This window comes from Solanum dulcamara, chromosome 4 (assembly GCF_947179165.1).
Source record: "Solanum dulcamara chromosome 4, daSolDulc1.2, whole genome shotgun sequence".
Lineage (NCBI taxonomy): Eukaryota > Viridiplantae > Streptophyta > Magnoliopsida > Solanales > Solanaceae > Solanum > Solanum dulcamara.
In genome coordinates, this window is record NC_077240.1 from 10,946,294 (window position 1) to 10,973,687 (window position 27,394).

Consider the following 27,394-nt stretch of genomic DNA (forward strand, 5'->3'; position numbering starts at 1 on the left):
TTCAAGAAAAAAAGAAAACCTCAACATTTCAATGCCCTTCTTTTAATTATAGGACTTGGGCAACCAGATAAGGTAAGAATTGCATTGATGAGTGTAATTCTATTGGATACTACGAAAAACCAGGACCAATATCAATAGTTAGCAAATTATTGTTTACAGAAAAATGTCTATAGTTACAATGCGTAGATCTGATCATCAGCTGAACTAAATGAAAAACTTCAAAGAAGATTGAAGATACTGCACCTTTGCAGGTCAAGCATAGGGTTGCTACGAGGAAGTCATTGCCTGGGAATCATTACTTCTTTCCTGGTTGGCTTATTTGTAGGAAGCTTTAGTCAATCAAATTTGTATACCGGCTTGTATATATACCCAGTCACTGAAACACTTTTCCTTGTAGCGCATCTCTAGTGTAAGAAGCTTCTAGCTCTCAAGCTGACGTACCTGATGGCTATTCAGAAGTTGGCATGCTGTTTCTGATTTCTGGAAAGCCCTTCGTGAAGTTCCATTTCCTCATTCGGGAGACCCACAGTGCTATTCCAACCAGCTCTTGAAATGATAAACTGAATGTTGAGACTTATCGTACATTTATTCTAGGCCTCCTATGTCTTTCATCGTCTAAGTAACTATCTGATTGATCACCATAATTAATCTTTCTTCCTCGTTGCTGTTTATAAGATTCTTCACGTCCACGACTTCTATAATCATTATATCCATTATCTTGGCTTCTCCTGCTGCTTCCACGTGAGTCTCTGGGACTTCTTTTCATGTTATCTCTAAAAGAGGTTCTTTTGTCTCTTATCCTATCACCACGACCTTCGGATGAGTCCCATCTGCCATTTTGACCTGTCTTACCACCTCTTTGCTTATTTTTGTGAAATGACCTACCTTTATTGCTCTCCGAGTCAGAGAAGGGCTCATCTTCGCTGTACGAGCTCCTTCTCCTTCCAAAGTCCTTTCTTGATCCCCATTTATTCCCTTTATTCTGCTGACTTGTGAAATCTCTATCATCAGAGTCGGAACTGAGGCCATAATCGTCATCTGAGTCAAAACTCTTGGCACCTTTATTCCTAGATCTTGGTTTAGAATAAGAAACCTGGCTAGATTTCATATTAGTTTTAATTGGAAGCTCGTCATCTGTGTCAAAATCCACTTCAGCATCCTCAGAACCACGAAAAGCCCCTTTTTGACGCCTCGGTCTAAAATGTGCATCAGTTGAGATGGAACTGTTCCTTCTACCAACAAGCAAAGTGTCATCAACACTATCAATATCTTCAGATTCAGAGTTGTCCTCAATATCCGAGAAATCTATTCTAGAACTTCTGTTTGCTCCATTACTGTCTATCTCATAGCTGTCAACATCATCTTCTTCATCATCAAAATCGTTAAATCCTACCCCTGGTTTCCCAGGTGCAGGGTATTCAGTTTCGTAACCTTTTGGAGGCCTACTGCTCTTGTGGAAACCATCCTCATTGGTCCTAGAAGTATCTCTTCGTTCTTGACTATCCAGGGGAAAATCTTCATCCAGTTTCTGAGAATCTGCAGTCTCAAAGGCAGCAACGTCTGCACCATCTGACTCATCATCATCAAAATCAAAATTCCATGCATTAGAAACATCTTGGCGGCGAGATATTTTATCCATTTGTGTCTTGGATCCTTGTTGCCTCTCCTGCTGTTGAGCGGCCATATAGTCATCAGCTGGGCGCTTGCATTCACAATGAAAACATACCACATTTCTCCTATAATTCAAGAAATTACACCTGCCAATTCATAAAAGGAAATAAGTGTTTTTGCCATTGCCACAGAAAGGGTAGATCAATATATAAGAAACATATCAGAAAGTGAAAGCCTCAAGCAAAAAGCGTTTCAACAATGTTTTTCCGAACATTTTACACAAATGGTAAGTGCCAACTTAAACGAGCATGTAAATGAGTGTACAAGTTTAATAGGGCATACATGCAATCATAAATAGAATTTGCAGCTTGTTCCAGCCACAGCAGAGAATAATGATTGGACAATGAAGAGAAGACCGAAAAGTTGCTTCTTAATTGTCCTCCTCATCACCATGAACTTGTGAATTTTCTGAGCTGTCATGAACAATGAAGTCAGACTCTCTCTGACATGGGTCCCAAGGTAAGTTTCAGATCCACCTTTTCCGTCACACCCTCTCCTCCTTTCTCATCAATGGTCGCCGGAATACCTTTTCCGGTCGGACCATTGATTTTCTCTCCTTTTTAAATCTTCTCTCACCTTCTTTAGCCTTACTCTAGACTTTCTCTTCTAGAAACCTTCTAGATCTGAAAGCTAAACCTTCAGATCTCTTCCTCTCTTTCTCAGCCCTTCCAGATCTGCTCGCCGGCCACTGGAAAATTTTTCCCGAGCAGACCCATAAAAAAAAAAAAAACAGGCACATTTTTCGAGGTTACACAAAAAAGAGGTCTGGTAGTTTTTTTAAGAAAGATCATCTTTTAGATTAGGGTTCTGATGGAGGCCGGCAACCCAACCGGAGCACATCAAGCGGGGAACAAGTATATCTACTACAACGCAGGTTTCAAATTGTATGAGATCACTGGATTTAAGAATGGAGCAGAAGTATGGTTCGAATGGGTGGAACACAGCCAATTTCAGATAAGAGTAGTCAAAATTAGCATTAAAGTCCTGGGGTGGTTGGTAGCCATATTTATTGAAGCTTCAAAAGTACAGGGGAGGACAGTTAAAAGGTGGAACATGAAGGACCACTATGCGGAGTTCTATTGCACTCTTAAATACAATTTGAAGGGGAGATACATCAGTTTCATTGCAATTCAGGGTAAGAATAGATCAATCATTATTACACCTGAAATAAAAAATAAAGGGGGTTGGGGGAACATAGCACACAAAATAGTTGGTTTCATTTATGAACCTGCAAGAGCACAAGGGATAGACAGAAAAGAGAAAGTGCAACAGTGGAAATCATATAAAGAAGCTTTTAATCGTAGCAGATGGATGACGGAGTCAGTTGAGACGGCTAACATCCAACACACAACCAACAACATTGATATCATCGGGGAAACAACACAAAAAGAGAACGACATTCTGGGTAGATGCGTTGTTGGGAAATTCCAAAATCAAGGACAAGAAATTCCCAGTTTGAATGATGTGAGGAGATGGGCTTGTAATTCCTGGATATCAGCAATAGAAGTCAAAGTCTTTGCAATGAACGATAGACATTTTTTGTTTGAACTTCCGACAAAGAGAGCGGTAGAGCATGTTCTGACGAGCCGATGGATCTGGAAGAGGATGAAGCTAGATCTTGATTGGTGAAAACCAACCACCGGATGTTGGCCGGCGGAAATCAAGAGAGACTGGGTCTGGATCAGGCTGCTAGGATTACCCATGAATCTATCGTCCAAAAAGGTTCTCGAGGAAATGGGGAATCGACGTTGGAGGATATATCGAAACGGAGGAGGAGACTTTGCTAAAAAATCATCTCCACCGGGCCAGAATTAAAGTGAGAGGGGACGGCAGCGATGTTCCCAAGGAAGTAGAGGTGAACAGTGAAGGATTCACATACACCATTTCGGCGTGGTGTGAAACCTCGGTGACAGTGAGAGTATCGGAGAAGGGAGAGGAAAGGGGAAAATATTCCATGGAAATTATCCAAAGATAGGTCGAGGAAGGATTTTCAGAACTCTTGTCGGCGGAATATCTGGAGGGGCACGTGGGCACTTCAACTGAAGGGGCACATGCCAAAGGGGGCCCAACATTAAAAGAAAGAGAGAATAAAAAGATAGATAAAAAGGGTATGGGCCAGAAAGAAATATTGGGCTTATTCAAAGACCCAATAGCAGGGGAATAAGTTAAAACTGAGTGAATAGCGAGTCAGTTATAAACAATTATTGATTGGATAGGTAGGACCGATCCATTCTAACTAGAAAAATCGCAAATTTTAGCGGAGATGACCCAAAATTTTGACATAGCTAATATCGAAATCTCGACTAATTCTATGGAACAAACAGGCCAAACAAAATTAGTTCAATGAAATGAGGATGAACGGGAAACACAAGGAACAGGGAACACAATGGAGATTTCGAATCAAAAACAAGGAGAAGGGCGGAAAAGAAAGAAATGGTGATCTTGGAACAACAAATAGAAGATAATCAGAGCCAAACAACAGAAGATGCTATGCCATTCCAAATCCAACTCCCAGAAGAAGAATAGTCTGGCTCAAAAATATCAGAATGGATACAGCCGATTATAGTCCGACTCAGCATGGAGTTTGGAGTTAATTTTAAGGGATGTGAAGAAAAAGCAAAGAAAATGTTGATGAAGATAGAGAGAAATAAGCAAGGAGATAGGGGACCACAAAATGAATTGGGAAATGGCGAAAGAAGAGGGCTACAGAAATTGAAAAGTCTACTAACGTAACCATCTTTGAGTGTTTTTTGCAGTAACAGCAATGTTTGCCATATACTGCAGAAAACAAATATCATTAGAGATTATCTGGAAGACATAAATGAAGTACCCAAGTGTCGCATGTTTTGGCCTCGTCAGATTTGGAGTAAATACGTTAACAAGCTCGACGTATGTTTTCTTCAACTCTTTCATTAGCATTTATTATCTCATATTTTCCTGCCATCTTACTCAATTTCATGATGGGGTATCTAGCCATCATGGAATAATGAAGGCGGAACCCATCGGCGACCCCTAAATTTGGCACCAACTTTCACTTAGACACCTCAACTAAACTTTGTTCATTTTAGACATCTCAAGTAAGGTCCAGATGTGTCATTTTGACACTTTGTGCTGACTTAGCACATTGCGTGTGTTGCACCCATTTTGAGCGCGTGAAGAGCGTTTTTGTTTTAAAAAATATTTTTTAATTTTTTTTTCTTGTTCTTCTTCTTCTCCATTTTCTCGCTACCATTTTTCAAGCTTTAATTTTTTCACAAAATCAAACCTTTCAGACTGAGTTTCAATGGGAGCACTCTGCAAAATTCCATCATTGTTAGGCAAAATTTATCAGAATATCAAGCTTCCGGCGCAAATCATCCGTTTTTACATCATTTGTCATGTAATTTTATAGTTGATATTCCATCTTCTTGACGTTTTCCTCCATAACTTTGGACCTTGATTTTGTAATCTCATTGTCATTGGGCAGGAAAACAAAAAAGAAAAAGAAAATGGTGCAATCTACACGAAAGCTGCTATAAGCATTAGATTTCCCAAGAGTCTAGCAACAATTGTACTGGCTAAGTGCCAAACACAATCAGAACAACCACCATTTCCTTCGTCCATGCTTTTTCTGCACATAACGTTAATATATTCTTAAAGTGACTGCTTTTAGATGACAAAAAATGACAAGTGAAGTGCACAATTTACGTTAGGTGGGGGTTGGGCTGAGTGTTGGTGGAGAAGATGATGGGTGGGCTGGGTGAAGAAGACAACTAGGTGGGGCGTGGGTTTTTTTCTTTTTTTTCGAAAATCACTTTTTTTAGAAGTGATAATTTCTTCTTTTTTTAAATTATTGTTTGGGTAAAAAATGCCACATGTTATCAAGTTAATGACCACCTTTTTCTACTCAAAAGTCAATGTTCTCGTGAAGTTGCTCACGAATCAAAGTGTGAATGTCCCTTCGAAGCCACATGTCTTCGTTTAATTGGTCACTTTGACACATCATCGGCAAGTGTATTACACACATTTTAGATATTTGGGTGATTGTAAAAAAGGTGTTAAAATGACACATCAGGACCTTACTTGAGGTGTCTAAAATGAACAAAGCTTAGTTAAGGTGTCTAAGTGAAAGTTGGTGCCAACTTTAGGGGGGCACCGATGGATTCCGCCAATAATGAAGGTGAACATAATATCTTGGAACGTAAGTGGGTTGAATTGCAAGAGGAGAAGAAGCACGGTTAGGAATATGTTGAAGATATGGAAAGCTGATGTAGTATGTCTACAGGAATCAAAGCTAGAAGGGGAAATTACAAACTATGTCAAAGAGATACGGGGCAGCAGATGGGCTGATCATGTGCATTTGGAGGCAAGTGGAACAAGGGGAGGAATAGTCATAATGTGGGACAAAAGAATTTAGGAAGGGATGGTTAGTAGTGTAGGGAAATACTCAGTGTCTTGTAGCCTAAAAGGAATGAATTATGTTCTCATCTGGCATATCACAAGTGTGTATGCACCAAATGACAGAATAGAAAAAGAGGAAACATGGTGGGAATTGGGGGCAGCCAGAGGTCTAATCAATGGACCTTGGGTGTTGTGTGGGGACTTTAATACAGTCAGATATCCATCTGAAAAGTTCAATGGCAACAGAATCAAAATATCAATGACACCACAGCTGCCAGGCTTGATAGATTTCTGTTCTCAGAAGACTGGGATTCAACCTTCAGAAACATTAAACAATCAGTAATGCAGAGGATAGTATCAGACCATAATCCAATACTTCTACAATGTGGAGAATGGGAGGTGTCCAAGTCATATTTCAAGTTTGAAAATTGGTGGTTTCAATGACAGAGTAAGAAGCTGGTGGGAATCTTTCAATTTCCATGGCAAACCTGATTTCATTCTGGTATCAAAGTTGAGGGCATTGAAAGACAAGCTGAAAGAATGGAGCAGAACTGTCTATGGTAATCTGAAACAACAAAAACAATTAGTCCTAAATCAGTTAGCTGAATTGGAGATCATATAAGAACAAAGAAGCTTGGAGGAAGGGGAGGTAGTTTCAAAGCTGGCACTCACCTCAGAGCTTGAAGGTATAACAAACCATGAGGAAATAACTTGGAGACAAAGGTCCAGGGCAACTTGGCTTAAAGAAGGGGATAGAAACACTGGTGTTTTTCCACAAAACAACAAATGCACACATGAGAGTTAACACAATTGACAAGTTAAAAGTCAATGAGGTGTTAGTGACTGAACCAGAAGAGGTGAAAAAGATGGCAATTGAGTACTATGACAACTTGTACTCAGAAACTGAAGATTGGAGGCCTGACCTAAATATGAGAGACTGTCCTATGATCAATGAAGAAGACAATAATATGCTAATGGGCCCTTTTGAAGAACAGGAAATTGTAGATGCCATCAAATCCTGTGCTGGGAACAAGGCACCAGGACCAGATGGCTTTACAATGGCTTTTTTCAGCCACTGCTGGAACATCATCAGTAAAGAGGTAGTGGCAACTTTTAAGGCTTTCCACAAGGATGGGACTTTTGAGAAAAGTATAAATGCTAACTTTGTGGCTTTAATCCCAAAGAAGGTAGGGGCAATGGAACTAAATGACTTTAGACCCATAAGTCTAGTGGGGGGAGTACATAAAATCTTTGCAAAGGTCCTAGTAGAAAGGTTGAAAAGAGTGATGCATAAGTTAGTAGATAGGCAACAAATGGCTCTCATAAAGAACAGACAGATCATGGATGCAGTGTTGGTGGCAAATGAGTGTGTGGACTCAAGACAAAAAGACAAACAGGCAGGGATCATATGGAACTTAGATCACGATGTGAACCTACTTATGAGTGGAATTTCATTGACAAGTAAATTCCCTAGTATGATCACCTAAATTGGGAGTTCTTAAAGAATATGCTGCAGAGAATAGGCTTTGGTTCAAGGTGGCTCAGGTGGATTAGACAATGAATCAGCACATTAAAGTTCTCAATTCTGATACATAGAAGCCCACGTGGCCTTTTCTCCTCCCATAGGGGTTTAAGGCAAGGGGATCCACTATCCCCCTTCTTTTTCAACCTTGCCATGGAGGGACTAAGCAATCTAATATATACACCAAAAATCAGATGATGGGTCAAAGGATTTCAAGTGGGAGATAGAACAGGCAACAATCTACAGGTTACACATTTGCAATATGCAGATGACACTAGTGTTTTGTGGAGCCACAGGAGAACAAATGTTGATTCTCAGAGTTATCTTCAATATTTTTGAAGCAGTATCTGGTTTGCATATAAACTGGGGAAAGAGCTTCATATACCCAGTCAATATAGTGCCAAACATTGAGGATTTGACAGAAAAATTAGGGGGGAAAGTGAGTGAGCTCCCAACCACATACCTGGGAATGCCCTTAGGAGCTAAGAGCAAATCCAAAAACATATGGAGTGGAGTAATAGAGAAAAGTGAGAAAAGGCTGGCAAACTGGAATAGTCAATACTTATCCTCAGGTGGTAGACTCACTTTGGTTAATAGTGTAATGAATTCTATCCCTTCATATATGATGTCAGTCTTTCCTACCCCGGTCAGTGTGACTAATAGACTAGATGCTGTTAGGAAAAATTTTCTATGGAAAGGAAGTGAAGAAAAGAAGAAATACCATCTAGTGAAATGGGAGGAGCTATTGGAAAGTAAGAAAGGAGGGGGCTTGAATATCAGGGAACTAAACATACACAACAAAAGTATGATGATGAAGTGGTTATGGAAATTTGCAGTTCCAAAAGAAGCTTTATGGAAAGAGGTGATCAGAACAAATGGATGACAGAGGAGGTGACAACCCCTTATAATTGTAGTGTACAGAGATCCATCAGGAACCTATGGCAACTAGTTTCTTCAAGAACAAGTTGCAAGGTAGGAAATGGAGAGAAAGTGGCCTTCTGGAAGGGTATATGGTGTGGGCAATGGCCTCTGAAGTAGACTTTTCCTGAACTATATAATTTAAGCCAAGCTCAGGATGCTACTGTGGCTGAACTATGGACAGGACAAGGTTGGAATCTCCATTTGAGAAGGAACCTAAATGACTGGGATATAACCTTGATAGCAGCTTTTCAGAATACAATCCCTCAAAATTTCAATTTGACAGAAGAAAAGGACAGACTAGTATGGAAGATGGATAGCAGAGGTATTTTTACTGTTAGGTCAGCTTACAAAGACTTGACAAGAACAAATACTCAGGAGATAATGATCTGGAAGACCAAGGTGCCTTATAAGGTAAACTACTTTACATAGCTACTGGCAAAGGAAGCAGTCCTCACTCATGAAAACCTTAGCAAGAGGAAATTCAACCTATGCTCTAGATGCTATCTATGTGAAGAGCAGGTAGAGACAGTCAACCATCTCTTTTTGCATTGTAAATGGACAGCCCAGCTGTGGCAGTGGCAGATGTTCATCCACAAGAGGAAGATAAGGTGGAAAACGGGGAGAATCAAAGAAGTACTAAGAAGCTGGATCAGTGATGGTAATGCAGGGAAGGAGGAGGAGAGGTGGACTATGGTTCCAGCATGTATTTGGTGGACCATATGGAAAGAGAGGAATCAAAGATGTTTTGAAGGCAAAAGAAGCAACATACAGAAGATCAAGATAGACTGCTTAGGTCTTTACTATTTTTGGTGTAAACAAGTAGTTGTAGACAGCACAGAAAATGTTTTTAATGCTATCGACTGGCTGTAATTACACATATTAGGATTTTGTAAGAAACAACTTTTGTGATGGGGGACTACATGTTTAGTGCAGTATACCTGTGGTTAATATAGAAGTAAAGCTTACCATTTTCAAAAAAAAGATGAACTTGTTAAGTTTGCCACTACAACTAGATTCAAGCCTCAGCCTAGACATCTACTATTGTGGTGCTTGAATAAATATAGCAAAAATGAACCCCTTTTCCTGACTAACTTAACATATTGCTCTAAAATCAACAATATACTCATGTCAACAGCAGAGAGAGAATTGATGACAAAACGCAAGTAGAGGGGACTTACTGGGAACATTCCCACTCTCCTGGAAGCAGCTGTCTCTTCGGCCGATTGGCATCACATTGTAAGCATATGGTATTCTTCGCGAAATTCATGAAGTCACACCTGGCAGTGTAACTTGTTAGCAATGTTTCAACTAGATTTGACAAATTATATTCAATTTATTTCACCAGCCCTCTAAGTTCATATCATAAAAACCAAATACAAGATCAACAGATATTAGGGTCAAGAGTGAACTTAGAAAGATGATAAGACAATTTATCACCACGCAATTAACCCTATTTAAGGTGAAGCCCTGCATTGCTTGTGCTGGGCATACTAACCGGTCATAGCAGACCTTTCAGGACCATCAAACGGAAAAAAGTTGATCAAATCAAAGCACATCAAGCCAGACAATGTCTTACATATGTCAATTGGGATGCTTTCTAAACAATGGAATTTGTACAGCATAAATAATGTCCAAATAAAGTTTTAAGATGGATCAGGAAATACAACTTCATTATATTGAAAGCCCTTTGTGGATTTCCAAAGAAGGATGACAGCAGCTTAGCGCATAAGAAAAGATATCAAACCTACTTTGGACACAGCCAATCTCCTTTTTTCATCTCAATGTCGTCACGTCCTACTCGTTTCCTCGGAGGGGGAGGTGGCTGCTTCACCTTTGGAGGTGGTTTTTTAAAAACTGGAGGTGGAAGATTTGGATCTATTGGAACAGCACTCAACTTGACTACTTCGTGAAGCAATTTACGAACAACAGTCTTTACAGATTTCTTCTTCATAAGACTCTCATTAACAACTGATCCATTGATTGCATCAAAACCATAAGTCAATAGGACACGCATGGCATCCATTGTCCTTGCTTCATCCTCCTTATTGGTAAGTAAATATGCCCTTTCACAAGAACTCCTCAAATTGCAAGAACTGCAAACCTGATACAATCATGCAATTTATTTTAGATCGAGTAGGGTTTTCATTGATAATAACAAGGTCATCTTAGCCGTACACAAGAGATATACCAAAATATAACCATGCAATAACTTGGATTGGTCATTGAATAATACAGATAGCGAAAGCCCAGATCATAGTATACTCAACAAATCATGAAGTCACCATAGTGAATATTCACCGAACAAAAGAACAATGTTCACCTCACTTTAGACTTTTGAAAGCTTCCTTACACTGGTTCATGAATCATGATGTTATAGTATGTCCAATAACACGGTTATCTTCAGATGCTTTAAAGATGCAATCTCAAGCACTCCAAGTGCAAGATAAACATTACCAGCAATTCAGCTAATCTGAAACCATCTTTATATGTGAATCAGGTGAAGAACTTGATTTTTCTTTAGATCTTAGGCTAATACATTGTTGAATTGAGTAACCACCTCATATAAAAGCATAATCTGCTACAAAATGAACAATTTTATTTAGTTAATAAAGAGCCTTTGGTGGAGCAGAAAATAACTTTTCCCATTGGGAAATAACCTCTTGTTTTTAGTTTCATTTTAGTGCACCATGAGGTTCCTATTTTCCACATTGAGTACTATTTCTCAAGGAACCATTTTTCATGTAGGCTCTCTACTTTTTGGTATATTGCTTGTACACAGACTATTCCCATATTAATAAGTTTACACAGAAAATCTATAGAAGTTTAACATTCTATATCAAAATCTTGTGCTGCTAAGTTTAAAGTTTATCCCTTTCTGAAAGCAAAGTCACCAACAGGAGATTTTAATGCATTTTGAGAACAAGAAGATTAAAATAGACAATGCCTTTCAGAAAATGCACGAAATGACAAGAATGTGAACTTCCTCCATTCATGGAAAATCTTGTCAAGACTTCACATTTATCAAGAAATAAACTGAGCCCAAACAAGAAGTAAATACATGAAATAGGAATGAGAAACCACATTTCATAAAGAATCAATAACGGGACTTCTAATAAGGCATGCAATACATATTTACAACAAAGAATCCAAACTTACATCCCCTTCGTCCAGATGGACGTGTTTCCTCAATAACTTGGCAGAAAAAACCACCTTCTTGTCTGTACTAGGGCATCCATAACCAACCAAAATTTGGAGATCCTGTCTCGATAATGACCTGAAATCAACTAATCACCCTATGCATCAAGAGTTATAGTTTGTCACTAGAAAATCATTGCACACTTTATTTGTAGGGAGGGCATAAAAAGGTGAGGTTAATCCCATAAAAATCTATGGCTTCCTTTTGATCAATAACCAAACAATCTAATTATTAGCAATGCTTTTGAAAGAACAGTGAAAACTCACTGTGGGATCACTTGGTCCATTTCCCCCTCCCCTTCCCACTATGTATAATTAAAATTTAAAAATAAAAGGAACAGTGAAAACTACACAAGTTAATTAACTAGACTCTCAGGTTGTTACCCAATTTATTATTTGTAACTATGGATCTCATTCATCTATCAAAACTTAGGAGTACTTCTCATGGTATAGTCATATAAGAAGAAAACAAGAACTCCTCAATAGCGAGAGTCAATTAAGTTACTAACATAGCTACCTAAAGAAACATGAATTGAGGGGGATAAAATGAACACCGTCATATCTAATTAGCTTGAAAAGCATTGCCCAGCTAAACACTTACGCAATGAGTACAATGCGGCTCAATTAAACTCATCTGATAATTAAAAGTTCAATCCAGAAAGCAAAAAGGGAACAAAAATGGTTTAAAATGTGTTCTTAATCGAAAATGGACCTTAATATATCGAAACGGTCTTTGCCAAAATTGAGAAGAGCAGTCTGAACAGTCTTCCAATCCCTGGTAAAATCAAAACCCTCATCTTCAGCGACGCCAGCTAAATTAAACCCCAAATCCTCAATCATTTTTTCCTCATCTTTTCTCTTATGATCAAAGTAATTCTGCTGAACCAAGCGCTCCATTAACTCGATCCATTCGGGCCACGGATGCACCAATTCCACTTTCTTACTCATCAACCCACCACCACCATCAAACCCATCATTTTTTCTCGATTCCAACTCCATTTCCGATGACCCCACATCAGAAAAACCCGAGCTTGAACCAACCAGGTCTTGGGTTTGGGTTTGGGTTTGAGTTTGATTTCCCTTTTTGGATTCACGCCAGGCCCGAATTCGTTGAAGGGTTTGGTCCTTTTCGGACCGTTCTTTCTCAATAGCATCGATTTGGTCGAACACGAAGCTCATGCGAGCTGATAAAGAAGAAGGCTTATCTGAAGGTGAAAAAGAAGAGAAGGTTTTCGTTTGTGAAAGGGTGAAAAGATAGGGTTTTGGTGTAAAGGAAGATAAGCGTTTGAGGAGAAGGAGAGAAAGAACCATGGTTGCTTGGATTGGGAAACTGGAAAAAGGAAGAAATTGCTAAACCCTCACTGCCATTGGAGGAGGTGGAGGGAAACCTTAAACCCTTGCAATTGAACAGAATGTTGCTGGTTTTTAGCTTCAATATATGGCCCTTTCGTTCCGAACTCTTATTTTTAATACATCAAATCCAATAATACATGAAAAATAGTCTTTAACATAACTAATATCAATATTAATAATATATCATGAAGTAAGAATTGAATAATAAAAAAAAAATATTTTTCTACATTATTATTTTTATCTTAGTTTTACCATATTGTTATCACTACAGCATCATGCAATTAAACTAAACGAACCTCTTATATAAATATAACATGACTATTATCTTAAAGAAAGAAACTTTTCTAGAGATTGCTTTCTCACCAAATAATTAAACATAGGGGTATTAGTCCTTTGTTTTCAAAATAAAATTTGCAATGTTTTATTCATTGGCACCAGAAAATATAAGCAATGTTTGATTTTCAAAAGCCCCTATACAGTTTCTAGGGAATTTAATTAAAGGTGACAAAAGAGTTTCAAAATTAAGAAAAAGTTCAATTCACCAATATTAAAAATAAGATTTAAAAGACATTTTTTGTTAAATCTTCACCAGTTTCTAAGTTTTTCAACATTTTTTATTACATTGTTCTACATGCGATCTTCTTGAGTGGCATAAAGTTTAAAAAATGACTTACCTGTTACAACAAGTTCAACAATTGTAAAGTGAAGGCGAGGGTGATTATGACGGCAAAGAAGGCTTTGATGTTAGTGGTAACAACAAAGGTGGAGGTGGTGGTTTTTTATTACATTGTTCTACATTCATGAGATCTTCTTTCAGTGGCATAGCATTTCACCTTTCTACAGTGGCATAAATTTATTAACGTCTTTCACTTATATTTTTTTTATGTAAAATGCATTCATTATGTATTTGGATAATTCTATAAGCAAGGAACATCTTGTACAAAAAAAATGTATGCTCAACGTAGCGGCATGGAATTTTGAACATCAGTTTGCCATCACATGAGAACACTTCCATATGATTTGCATTCGCACAATCAACTTACCATCAAAGGCTTTTTTTGGTTAAAAATAAATACTGTAAAATAATTCTTTACAACATTTTGTTAATACATTCCATTAGTATATATGAAAATCCTATAGTATACAAGGCTTAGTTTATTTTGCATATATTTTTTACAAAAGATTCACAGAATGTGGTACAACATATGTATAGACATTGTTCTTTAGATATTTAAATACCCTTTCACACTTCAAAACCTTTGACGCAGAAGAGGCATTAGTTAGAACCATTCCACCATGCACCTGGGATAAAAACCTGCTTCTGTAGTAACAACAGAAAGAGATCGGAGTTCTTTCTGGATTTTCCTCCTCTCGTAGAAAACAGAACATGTGAGAGATGTGCATTTCACCCCACTTTCTATGAGCCAATCTCCTCCTCCACAGTGCCGACATATCTAGAAGGATGCAACAATCATAAGCATGTATATCAGAGATAACATGCTATTATGTGTAAAAAGAATTTGGAGTATCGGGGAATTTCCCAGGAAAAATGTGCTCTGTTTAGTGGATCATTATCATGGTTTTAAAAAAAAAAGAAAGGAGAAGCTCAATTAGCAGGTAGGGGGGGGGGGGGGGATCATCATCAACCCTGACTTTGTGGAGCCGTGAGTTTTTGCTTGAAACTAACATCTATCAACATCAATCTAATAAAGAAATTATATAAGTATAAAACACGACAAGTTAAAGTGCTCACAGCAGCAAGGCGTTGGATGTTTCTTTCCAACACTGAAGTTCTTCCTGTTAAAGCAGCAGCAACTACAGCTTCATTTCTGGAGCAGTTTTGACAGACGTAACTAGATGCCTGGATCAGCTCTCCGCATAAGATACAATGTTTTGACAGATAGTAATAATCAATTCTAGTTCTGTGCGCATTTGCAGTAAATAGGTGACGTTTACCGCCAGCCTCCCGCTCTGGACGAGGCATATCTGAAAACCACTGATTCAAGTCAACTCGAACGAGCCCAAATACTCGTTGCAGAGCTGGGATTATCTGTTTCTTGATGTAATATATATCATTTAACCTGTAAGGTGAATCAATTGAAAGAACATCCAAGGGATCTACCACGACATCAGCCAGCCTGGCACCCGGTTCACCGTGAACCACAACATAAGGCACTCGCTCTGCATACCGAGGTTCTGCCCTAGGGTCTACTCTCATTGCTTTAGTGGCAACAATTGCTGCTGGTGGAAGTGAAGAAGCCTGTGCAGAATAGGTGCCTAACCGTACCTCTTTCGCAAACACAAAATCCTGAAGAGATACTCTGCCTGATATGATCTTTTTCCACTGACGAACCAGGTAAGATTTCACCTGTGCACAAATAAAAGAACTTAGGTAACAGATACTACATAGTTTGGAAGACCATTAACAGACGGATCAACCTGATGGCATTGACAATAACTGTTTCAAGCCGATCAGAAAATGAGTATCTAGTAATTTTACTATTTTAAATTCAACTAGCTGGAGCTGTTGTACTACTTCCTCTCATTGGTATTCTAGAGATTCCAAACTCAGGATTCACAAACAGCAGTCACCATGCAGATAAGTAAGATTAACTACATCTCAATCCAAACTAGCTGGGTCGGCAATATGAATCATCCCCATCCCCAATTGGAGAAGGTGCATGAAGGTAAGGGATGTTCATCTGGAGGACTCCTATAAAATTACTTCCAAAGGGATTTTCCTTCAAGAAATAGCAATCAATGTAAGTTACACTTCATGCTCTAGAAGGCTAAAAGAATATGATGCTATGGCTATGATGAGAGATTTATAGGAACTGAAGATAAATACTCAACGAACACATCACATGCATATACACATAATGAAAAGACTGCTTAAAGTCGAATAGCCACTGGTTCTAAACCAGAATAGATAGAAACCAGTCATTAGTTTACCAGTAATTGTTGCTCAACATCAACTCAAGACTGTTTATTTTGCCAGTCAATACTTTGTTAATGCAATTAACTAGTCAGGAAATTTTCCATGCTTAGAAAGGTTTCATGAAAAGGAGATGGTCTGTAAAATGCCTGAAAAGTGTGTATGATCATGCATAGACAGACATGTCCTGACATGTCAGAACTCGCTATAGAGCTGCATACTCAAGCATGTTCTAACTTCGTTGATTTTCAATATTCAAAGAATTTAATAACACCAAAGGAAGCCACATAGGCCCGTACACATAAAAATTACCTTCTCAATATCCCTATATTCAAAAAAGATTCTTAAAGAGCGCTCCATTATCTTGGACACAGCCCCACATGTATCTCTTCGTACTGTCTCAATACCTTTAGCATCAAACACTGGTTTGCTTTGGTCAACGTTCTCGTAACTATAACCAACATATCGTTTCTTAGTAAGGAGGAAGCACGAATGGTAAACCTTTTCCATCTTTAACGTGACTGGATTTGGATTCATTGCAGTTACTTCTGATGCAATTTCATGACCAATTCGAAAAGCTTCTTCAATAGACCGTCCTTCGAGGAGTACAAACATACTGCGAAAACAAAAGCATGGATCAACCTTGAAGCATGAGAACAACACAATACTGGGAGAAATGAACTCTAAATTATCAAAGGCAACACATCAAGTCTGATGAATGAATCCTTGGTTTTTCCATTTCTAATTAGACAGTATTTGGGTTCATCACAGGTGCAACTTCGTGGGGTGGTTGGAAGCTTGTTTGTCATGTCCTTTGAGGAGAAAAGACATGCTACAAATACAAAATAAAATAACTTAACTCTAACAAATCTCTAAATGCTTCATATTGCAATAAAATAAACTACTTTTTGATTTGACCAATGCGTAACTCAAAAATATCTCATATGATCTAGTCAAAACATGCTACTGAGAACTTGATTTTGTAATAAACATGGACACTTCAAAAACTACTTTATAGCCAAAGATTAACCAGCAATTTTCAGTAGCATTCACAGACAAGATCAGATGGTTGCTGAAATGAGAAATATCTCATACGATGCAATCAAAACATGCTAGTGAGAACTTGATTATGTCCCACAGACATTTTAAAAAAATTGACAGTCCTAGTTTCGTTACCAATTCTACAATCATTCCTTTGCCATCATAAAAATGTGAGATATTACAGATAACAATGACCCCACAACGTACAAAGTCGGAAGCCACAGACTACGGAGAGAAACAAGAGTGGAGCATGAAAATAAATTATTAGACTTCATACTGGACTGATTGGAGAAAAAGGAATCGTCAAATACAACAAGTGCATGCGCATGAATAAACTCATTTCATTTATTCCCCATTACATTACACCTCGCTATTTCATATGACTCAGAACCATGTGGCATTTCAAGATCAATGCAAGCATTAAATATTGACTACTGCTTGTTGAGATTTTAAAACCTGGCAAGCATTTCAACTAAATAGTCAGCATAAACTAATACCTGTCCGTATCACCATAAATAACTTTAGCATTCCACCTGTGATTTGTGTTAACAAATGAAATTGCACTTTCCAAAGTTCTACGGGCACACTGGACAATACTATCAGCGAGCTCAGCACAGGGCATGCGCCCACTAAATCCAGCAGCTGTATACCCATAGGTCACATTTGCTATTAGCTTCAAAGCAAGTTGCCTTGCATTGAATATCCGGTGAAGAACTTGCTGTCCAGGAGCCAATTTCTTCATTGCTGTTTTGACCATAATCCTAGTATCTAAAATTTCTTCCAACAAGCGGGGTAATACCCCCTTTCGGACTTTGGGAGGCACATACATAACACCATTTGGAGTGAGCAATATCTCGTCATTTATATTATGCATCACATTTTTATCAGGTGAATATGAACTAACACCGAGGATATTAGCTTTCGTAGAAGTAACTTTACCAAGGCAAGTACAGAAGCAGAGGTTATATGCAATTATCATGGATGGATAAAGTGACTGAAAATCCAAAACGACTACAGGGTCTGCATAAAATCCAGATTTTGGTTCCATGACAAGGGGTATACATTCCATGGCAGGTTGAGAAGCAACTTGTTGGTTTCCAGGAGAAATGGCAACATAATTTTGTGCATGAGCCAGCCTCAGGAACATAGATTCAACACGGTACTGTGAACCTCGAGAAAGAACTGAAAAAAAGTCTATGCCAAATATCCGTGCAAGCTCTGATGTTCGATTTACCACATCAAGTTGATTCATGATCTGAAGGTTCAACTTTGCCCTCTCTAAAAAGTATTCTATACATCTGTATCTTGCACGTCCAGGACCACTTAAAAACCAATTTGTCAATACCTTGTTAGGAATATAAGGAAATTTTCGTCTCAGCACTGCTTCAGCCACGGCCTCAAGTGTGTACAAGTTCAGCTTCACTTCACCACGCATCAGTCGCCAAACGTTAAGGACAATTCTACCCCCTACATGGACTCCACTGGCATGAGTTCGGCCCCATTCATCATCGATTATTGCAGCATCTTCATGAAACATTGGGTCAGCAGCCACAGCTTCAGAAAAAAAATCGCTTAGTTTTCCTCTTTCAGAGTCTCTAGAAGCTATGTTGCCCTCAGATGGAGTGCGAGATATTTTGTTAAGCAAACCAATGCCAAGGTATGCAGCCCGTTCAGCAAGAAAACCAAGGGAACCACCTTGAATATCCCAGCCCATAAATATGTCTGGGTCAAAAGAATTAATCATCTTTATGAAATGAAAAAATACTTGCCTCTCTTCACAGAAAGTTAAAACTTTACATTCAGACACTCCATCAAGGTCCCTTTGAACAGATTCACCATTGCAATGCAAAAGTACATGAGTATCAGATCTAAAATCATCATCTTCCTGAAAAACGAGAACAACAATTCTTACGGCGTCAAACCGAGGATCAGGTCTCAGATCACCCCTGGATTCTGCTTGGACCTCTATGCTCAATATTGTTAACTGCTGTCCAACCCCAATACTAGCCGGGTGTCGAAAGCCAGTTTGACTTAATGGAGTTAGCCTTGATTTTCTATCAGGACCGGATATCTGGGAGAAATCTTGAGATCCACGCATTGATGGTTCACATTTCAAAATAATCCCTTCATCTCGTTGTTTTATTCTTGCATCAGGGACAACAGGATTCATTTGTACACCAAAGGTGGATTGAGAACCCTGTGATTCTGCTAAATCATGAGAGCAAACCTTTGTTGATGGGTACACTGGTGGACCTGAAACCACATTCATTTTAGAAGAATCTACGCAATCAAGTGACAGCCATCGTCGAACACTTTCACTTCGTGGTGGTGAATATACAGGAGTCAACATGTATAAATAAGACCCATCATTTTTATAGTGAACGGGTACACCCAACAAATTGTCTTGACAATGAACATAGTTGCTTGTTCCACAATTAGCACTGGAAATCTTTTCTCCTACAAGGAAATTCCCCTCAAAGAAAGGGGGACATTTATCTAAACCTCTATCCTGATCACATGTCCTTGTTTTATTTTTCTTGTTGACATGGTTACTAGGGGTACCACATGCAGACTGAGCATTGAGTCTAGGTTCATCTGTGAACTCCACCTTAGGAGGTTTCTTGATGAAGGTCATGCCTTTAAGTTCAAGAACATCACCAGATACTCCGGTTACTGAAGATATTGAATGACTAGGACCAGCAGGAGATTGACTTAAACCTACCGCATTCTTTTGCAGCAATTTCCCACAACCAGGAAATTTTTCTTCAGTTTCAGATGTGAACTGAGAATATGGAGCAACTACAGAAGTACAAAGATCAGGATTTGAAATCTTTGTACATTTCACACAGCTGTCGACATTTTCGCAACTACAGCATCCACAGCTTCCCATGTAAACAGCAGATTTTTGATTCTCAACATCAGGAAGCTGGAATAGATCTTTAGTCCCTTGTGATGTTGATGCACCACTCGTTCCATAATTCTGCAAACCTGCAGATGCTCTGCTGCCGACCTCAACATGATGCCCTTCAGAAGAAAGAAACACTCCATCTTTTGATGCATTTTTCAGCATAGAGCTGGATAGAAGTGGCAACTTACCATATGAAGGACTATGTGATTTGTCAGCTTTGATGTCACCAGGCTCAACCTGCATCTGAAGTGCAAGACATGAGTTCCTCTCATGACATTCTCTTGGTTGATCCGTGATTGCTGATCGAGATATCAAGGAATCACGGGGCATTTTCTCTTTCTCATCATGACTGGATTCTGAATAAAGAAAAGAATCTTCTTTTCCTTTTGCACCAAGTTGTACCTTTTTTACCTGATTTCCGTATTCAGAAGGCTCAGCCTGATAGGATCTTTTGACCCTCATCAAATCACGTGTAGAGCATTCAACTATCATACTAGATTCCACTTGGTATTTGTTAAAATTCATGTGAGAAGAAGTTCCTCCGCCATCTCTTTCGTCACAAATGTGACTGCTAGGGGTGTTAACTGGATTTGGATGTGAATCATTCTGATTCTGACCCAAAGCAATTGGTAAAGAGCACCATCGTGGTTTTTCCTTTTTGTGTTTATTGCTAGTAGCTAAAGTAGCCTTATTCCAAGAATCTGCTTGGGAAGATGTCCCAGGTTTTTTATGTGTTTCAGATGACTCATTAACAAAATAAATGGGGCTTTGATCATCATTGGAGCCATCCAGCTGAGGAATCATCATACTCGATGAACTTCTGCATGAATGATCGTTGCTGCTGGACTGAGAAGTCTTTCTGTCTAATTCTTCAAAATAACAATCATGAACAGAATCAAGAATGTCCTCACACTCTTTCTGAGATTCATTCTCATAGGCTACATTTGCCTTCTCCAACACCGTATCAATAGTTGTTGCGGGCATTAAAGGGCTCAAAATGGTTTCCCGAGCAAGGTCATCATCAGAGTCTATGTCTTCTGCAGCTTGAGAAGATGCAAGCCAATTTAGAAGTCTCAAGGTGTCCTGATCTGAAGCCTACATTGCAAACAATATGAATCAGAAATGGATTCTGGAAAATTAAGAATTGACTACTTGGAAGATCAAAGAAATGTAACGCAACAAATGCACAGGATGTTCAACCAGAGGTCACATCCAAGCAAAACATGAGCCCAAGTAAACAAAGTAACAGCATCTGAAACAACAGCCATGTTGCACAGAGTGACGGAGTCAACAACCAGGGGTCTAATTTACCTTCACATCCTGTGAGGCTGCCATGGAAACAGTTGCTTCCAATTGATCAGCTAACAATTGTTTGGGACATGCATATGTTTCCACCCTTTTTTTCAAAACATGATCTTGAAATAATCCCTCTTTTGGGCATCTGGATGGTTCTCGTATACTATTTAAAGAGCCACAATGTCCAATATTGGCAATGTTCCCATCATTCAATGATGAGTTGATTAACTGCAGCATATCAGAAGAAACCTTCACATCATTGCTTAATTCCATTAGAATCTCTTCATATCCAATCTCATGTGAAAGTGTTCTCAAGACATCATCTCGAAGTGGTTTACCAGGATCAGGAGGCAAGCCCACTTCATGCACCCCATTCCTTGCAAACTCCTCCTGATACAAGAAAGTAGCATATAAAATAAACCAGAGTGATTAGAAAAAATGAATGGGCCTGAAATAAACTTTGTTAATAACAAACCTCCCAAATCGGTATTAGTGACTGAACCATTTTCTCTTGGGAACAGGTTTGTGAGAGCGACATATAGGATATCCACTTCTGGTTCATAATTGCTGCATAAGCATACACCGAATTAAGAAATTTAATCGAAGTGTTGTGTGTAAAGTCATAAAAACCAACCAACCATCAACACTAGCATCTCCTTCAAGTTCAGAGATACTTTGTCGCTTAATGTTAGGGATATCTGGGTCTGTTGAAGGATCAGCCTGACTAGAGTATTTCCACATCCAATTGTCCGGAATTGTAGAAGATATCCAAATTGGCATATCTAAACAAGCCTCACCATCTAAATCAACCTAAGAGATGTAACCAATATTATATGCCATAACTGTAGCACGTATTAAACTATCAGCACGCATATTTTCTATAGTGTGAAAGCCCTTTTACCTGAAACTCTGCAGTTGTGGAAGTGGACATATCAGAAGGCCTTCTTCTGTCAACATAGTTGGCCTTCCTTGGGGAGAAAGTATCTGGAATTGGATTGCGGAACTTCATCTTTGATATGTGTAGATGGCCCATCCCATACAAATTATAGTCAACCTGAATGTTTTATGCATGAAGGGTAAAAGAACATTTCATAAGTAAGCCAGAGAGAATTAAGCAAGGATCTCAAATTTTATTAGAAACTAAGGCAGCATTTATAATACACTTGTGAAGATGGTATATGATTTTCACCTAAGAAGAAATTTAGAAACTAAGATATAATATCTTCACACTTAAGTGCATGTCCAACATCACCAGCTATTAACAATGAGAGTCAGAAAGAAAATCGAAAAAAGTAAACAGCGATGATATGCAGAGACAAGTAAACAGTAGCATATATTTACATCAAAAATTTAAGTTACCCACGAAAATCTAACAGAAATGAAGAAAAAGAGAAGAAAAAGAGAGATCAACAAATTATTCAGACCAAATTTTGTGTAATAAGAAATCATTAAACCATACAAAAACAACCAAGCATACTAATCAGTTCTCAAATAAGGTTCAATTAGAAGACATACAAAGGGATCAACTACACAGAATTGTCTATATAGAAGCCGGCAAACCAGTTCCCAAAGAATTAACTAACACAGAATTGTTTCTTAGCTGTGAGCAACTTAATTTTTTCAAAGTTAATAATAGATTTACAGTTCTCTTTCTTAGTTTTCAGTAATCACTCTAGATTTCTGAACTTAAGAAACAGTGGTTGAGAATAGAAATAAAAATAACAAGTGAAACATGCCCCTTCAGTTTGAGATCCGATACGTGGACCTCTCCACTTACCAGGACAAAGAATTAATAAAAGGGAATAAAACTTATAATATTCACAAAGGAGAGCCAAATAAAAAGGCAATTGCTTAAATGCAGAGGTGATCATCACTAGATGTATTTGCTGCTAATAGTGGTATGTATAAATGTATTCCCAAATTAAAAAATTATAGCATATCTATTAGTCTTTTAAGTACTTCTAAACTTCAATATATGCTTGAGACACAACTTTCCCCCTGCCCCTGGAGAACTTTTAACCCCTTATCACTTTAGCATGTCATACAAGAGTTTACTATCCATGAATTAAAAAGTGGTTACCAGAAATTGAAGAAGGAAAGGTATATGAGATTCATGGGGCTGTAATGACTTATCCAGCACTGCACCTCCCTGTAAAGAAGGAACAGAAAATTGTAATGCAAACAGGAAAAAATAAAATGATTGTCCATTCTTCAATTCCTAAGGTATTAAAGGCAGTGAAAGAAACTTCAGTGTCAAGGAGACAGCTGTTTCTTCGCCAGTTGCAACATTAAGCTAGCAGATATATCACATTCTAATTTACTAAGGAATAGCTTACCTATTAATGTGTAGTCCAAGCACCACAGTGTGCACAAAAAAACAAAGAAGAAGCAAACTCTAGTTAACGGTGAATAAAACATGAAACAGCTAAAAATAGTTTGATAACTTGATTTAAAGATGTACCTGGAGGCTATTCATTCACCAAGTTCAGTTACAATGCAGTTCAAGAACTCATTGAAATTTTATTGCACATAAGAGAAAAGAAACAGAGATATGGGCAAAACAATTCCGAAACACTTATGTTTGCTTGATCTAGAAGATTTATGGACCTAATTAGCATCTTAAATACTCTCATGGAGTTGGATTATAACAACTAACATGCACCTTATCATGAAAACATATCTTGCCTAGATTTCTAAGTATTACAATCACAATTCACAACAATGTGGTGTTAGGAAATTTTTTAAAGTAAATAACCTGCAACCTCTGTTATGTTTAACAAAAATACCTAGAGTAATAAGAATTTGTTACATGTACCAGAAGAAGATTGGCAGCGCGTGAGACGTCCTGCGGATGATAGCTTATATTTCTGTCAAGGAATTCCTAGGCAAAACTCAAAATAATAAGAGATATGAGCACAACACCAAATAGTTTCTTAAGTAAATATAATACATTTCATTTGATTTATCCTGCCTTTTCCATTGGTGCATCTCAAGAATATGACCTCTTTCCTACAACGGAAGTTCCTTTTGCCACCAGCATTTCAAACTAATATGAAATAATACTACTTTATATTACTTCAGATTTGGAGCTCCATATTCTCAACCAACTCATAAATGTTTCACACTCAAGCTCTCCTCTACCAGACTTGATACAATAATCACTCCAGCATGTTACACTTAAAACTTAGAGAAGATCAACCCAGCACATTAAAATGGAATGGAGAGAGTATAAGAAAACTATAAATAACTCTAGTCTCAATGTCTTAAAAGATTAAGAAGCTTCATTGCAAAGAGGGCTGAATGACAGTTCAGGGCAATTATTTAACAAACCTCACGGCTTGAGAAATAAAGAGGCAGGGACCACCTGACTGTGACTATTTTTGAATTTACTATGACTGTTTATTACCTAATTACATTAATTCTCGGCAAAAAACACTAACATTAGGTAATGTAGGATACAGATAGATCTTCAAAAACAGTTCCTCTGAAGAATGATAACCATAAAACTTCCTTGCTCGTACAAGGCTGCAGCCATGGACATGTTGACGTTTTGAACCAGCATTGCCTTTAAGCTGAAAGAAATTTTAAGACAAGTCCATGCATAAGTTGAATCAGCAATTTGCAGAAAGGTGTCACCTGTAAAATCAAATTCTTAAAGGATACTCCACTCAGATCAGACTTACCTTGAGCACCTTCTCAAGAGCAAGAGCTAGAGCATTCGTGCATTCGCTCCCTAACAGATTTGAATCCAGAAAATTAAATAGAGGAAACAGTGAAACATCAACTTTAGTAGGAAATAAATCATCTAATAAGCTTCTAAAATTTATTATGCACACCCAATTCTGAGTTAACTTGTTCTTGTCTACAGACCACGTGAACTACTAATGCACCCCACGGTTTCATATAATACAAACCTTAGTAAAAATCAATCAAAGTACATATCTCGAGGCATTCAAAGAGTTTGTACGTATTTTTCCAATTAAAATGAATCTTTTGGATTAACTATAAGTGAAGGCATCAATAAACAGTTTCTCCACTTATAAGTAATTAGTTTTGGATCAAAACACATACCACTTCAACTTCCTCTAACTCTCCACACCATGGACCCCCAAAAAGAGAGAAGTTAAAAGGTGCATTTACCTTTTTCATCTGATTGGAGGAAGAGCTCCGAGCATGGAACATAGAAATAAGGCAGGGCCTGCAACGTGATCCATGTTAGGTCAGCTAGGGAGTCGAGAGCAAACACTCTGTATAAACATGTTAACTTGTTCAATTACAATGTCAACAATTGTTTGTGATAAGGATGGCAAAGAGAGTTTCATGCCAAGGTTGAACAGGAAAAAAGAAAGAAAAATTTAATAGACTAGGATTTCTGTCCTTTAAGCATGCAACTTTTTTTAAAAAGAGGAAGTGCCAACAGCAGATAACAATTCACCCTCCTTGCTATATGATCTTTCTTATAATTCTACTCAAAGGATTAAAGCATCTTGTTGGAAATGTTAATTTTTCAAAAAAACTAGAAAGATAATCTCCTCTTTTATATTATTAAACATGTCTTGATCAACATTAAAACATTTGAGAAGTGCTGCTAAAATATCATTCATTTACTCTTGCAATAGATTCCAATCATTATGAAATATCATATGTTTACACAACTCCTATACTTTTAGCAAACTCCAAATACATCATTGACTCTCAAGTCTCAATTGGTAAGGTGAGGAGACAATTTTTCAGATAATCCAAATATATCCCCTTTATACTATGTCAAAACACCAAAAAAAATAAAAAACCAAACACCCGACCAGCTCATATTTTATACTGTTAATCCATTTGGGAGACTTTTGGAAAAAGCTTCTTGGAAAACAATATTAGGAGAAAAATGTTTGTTCTAAAGGAAAGTGTGTTTGAATAATTGGTACTTTTTTAAAAAGATTCATGAGTGTTTTTTCATGCAAGAGGTGTTTCAATACAAAAACCCTCTAAAACTCTTCTTTATTGAAAAACTTATTTGGAAAAACTACTGACAACAGAAACTAAACTTATGTTTCCAAAAGAATTCATGAACAGACGCACCAAACCGTCTTCTCTTCACAATCTGGGAAAACATAATAATAACAAAAGGGGCCAGCAACAGTACAGATAGACACGTAAAGCAATCTCAGGTCTTACTGCTCATATGTTCACCATATTCAAAATGTTGAAATTACAAAACCAGTATTTTTCTAAAAGAGTTGGGATCACTCTTTTGAACATATCCTTCATAAAAGAGTACAGTAAAAGAGTACACTCTCACTGTTCTAGCCGTTGGGATCACTCTTTTGAAGATATCCTTGGTGGAATTTATTTACTTTCTTTGATTGATAAAGTATCCTTCGTGGAACTTAGATACCTAGTATGAAATTATTTCTTACTAATCACTCACCAACCCATTTTTCTTGGGCACTATATCCTATGCTTTCTCCTATCAATAGTTTTCTTTTATGTAGATATCCTTCTTTCTCTCCCTATAAATTATGGTAACTCTACAGAACTTTAATCTATTAGTTTCCCTTTACCCCTATTTTCCAAAGTCTCATTGTGTGACAAGCTTACTAACTACAGTTGGCACAATTTTGCACATCTATGTTGTCTTATATATCAAAAATAAATACAGTCTCTCCACTCGTTTGATATTTACAACAAAAAAAGTATAAAATATGTAAAGAATATAGAATTCGGGCTTACTCCTCGAAGGTGCAAGCAGGTCTTCTGACCAGCTGGAGTGGCACCATACACTCTTATCACAGGGACCTCATTTACTCTCCCACCTATTCAAAAGAAAACAAAAAATTAACAATCACAAACATGTGCTCTCGATTCAAGCGAGCGTGTAGTCAAATTCAAACCTTGGAAACTGCTGTAACAAATGTCGAAGCCAGGAAGGGGAGCGGTCATATAATAGTCTACTGAAACAATTCGAACACTGAATAATTTCGAATCGGTCTGAGAATCCGCCATTTTTCTTCTTCGATTTGGTGGTTCTGCTTCATCTGCTTTTGAAATTGGTACCAGTTCCGTTTGGCGCCGCTTTTGCGCTTTTATATCAGAGGCCTTGAAACTCTTCTTTTTTATTTTTGCCCACTTGGAAACTTACCTTGCAAGATTTGGGTCCGTAGGTCCGGGCCAACTTTAC

At 37.9% G+C, this 27,394-nt stretch overlaps 1 protein-coding gene across 1 annotated transcript; it reads right to left on the reverse strand.

Annotated features, from left to right (window-relative positions):
• Nucleotides 1–27,358, reverse strand: LOC129886181 (DNA polymerase zeta catalytic subunit). Its single transcript, XM_055960759.1, has 20 exons — nt 27,108–27,358; nt 26,947–27,029; nt 25,363–25,420; nt 24,906–24,955; nt 24,682–24,794; nt 24,038–24,080; nt 23,303–23,371; nt 22,124–22,276; nt 21,861–22,032; nt 21,698–21,789; nt 21,238–21,612; nt 17,516–21,021; nt 16,290–16,593; nt 14,796–15,410; nt 14,338–14,496; nt 12,402–13,039; nt 11,651–11,768; nt 10,243–10,595; nt 9,673–9,771; nt 1–1,757 (listed from the first exon to the last, which is right to left on the reverse strand). The coding sequence occupies exons 1-20, from the start codon at nt 27,217–27,219 to the stop codon at nt 575–577; spliced, it is 8,295 nt and encodes a 2,764-aa protein (XP_055816734.1). The 5' UTR covers nt 27,220–27,358; the 3' UTR covers nt 1–574.
• Nucleotides 27,359–27,394: the final 36 nt, after the last annotated feature.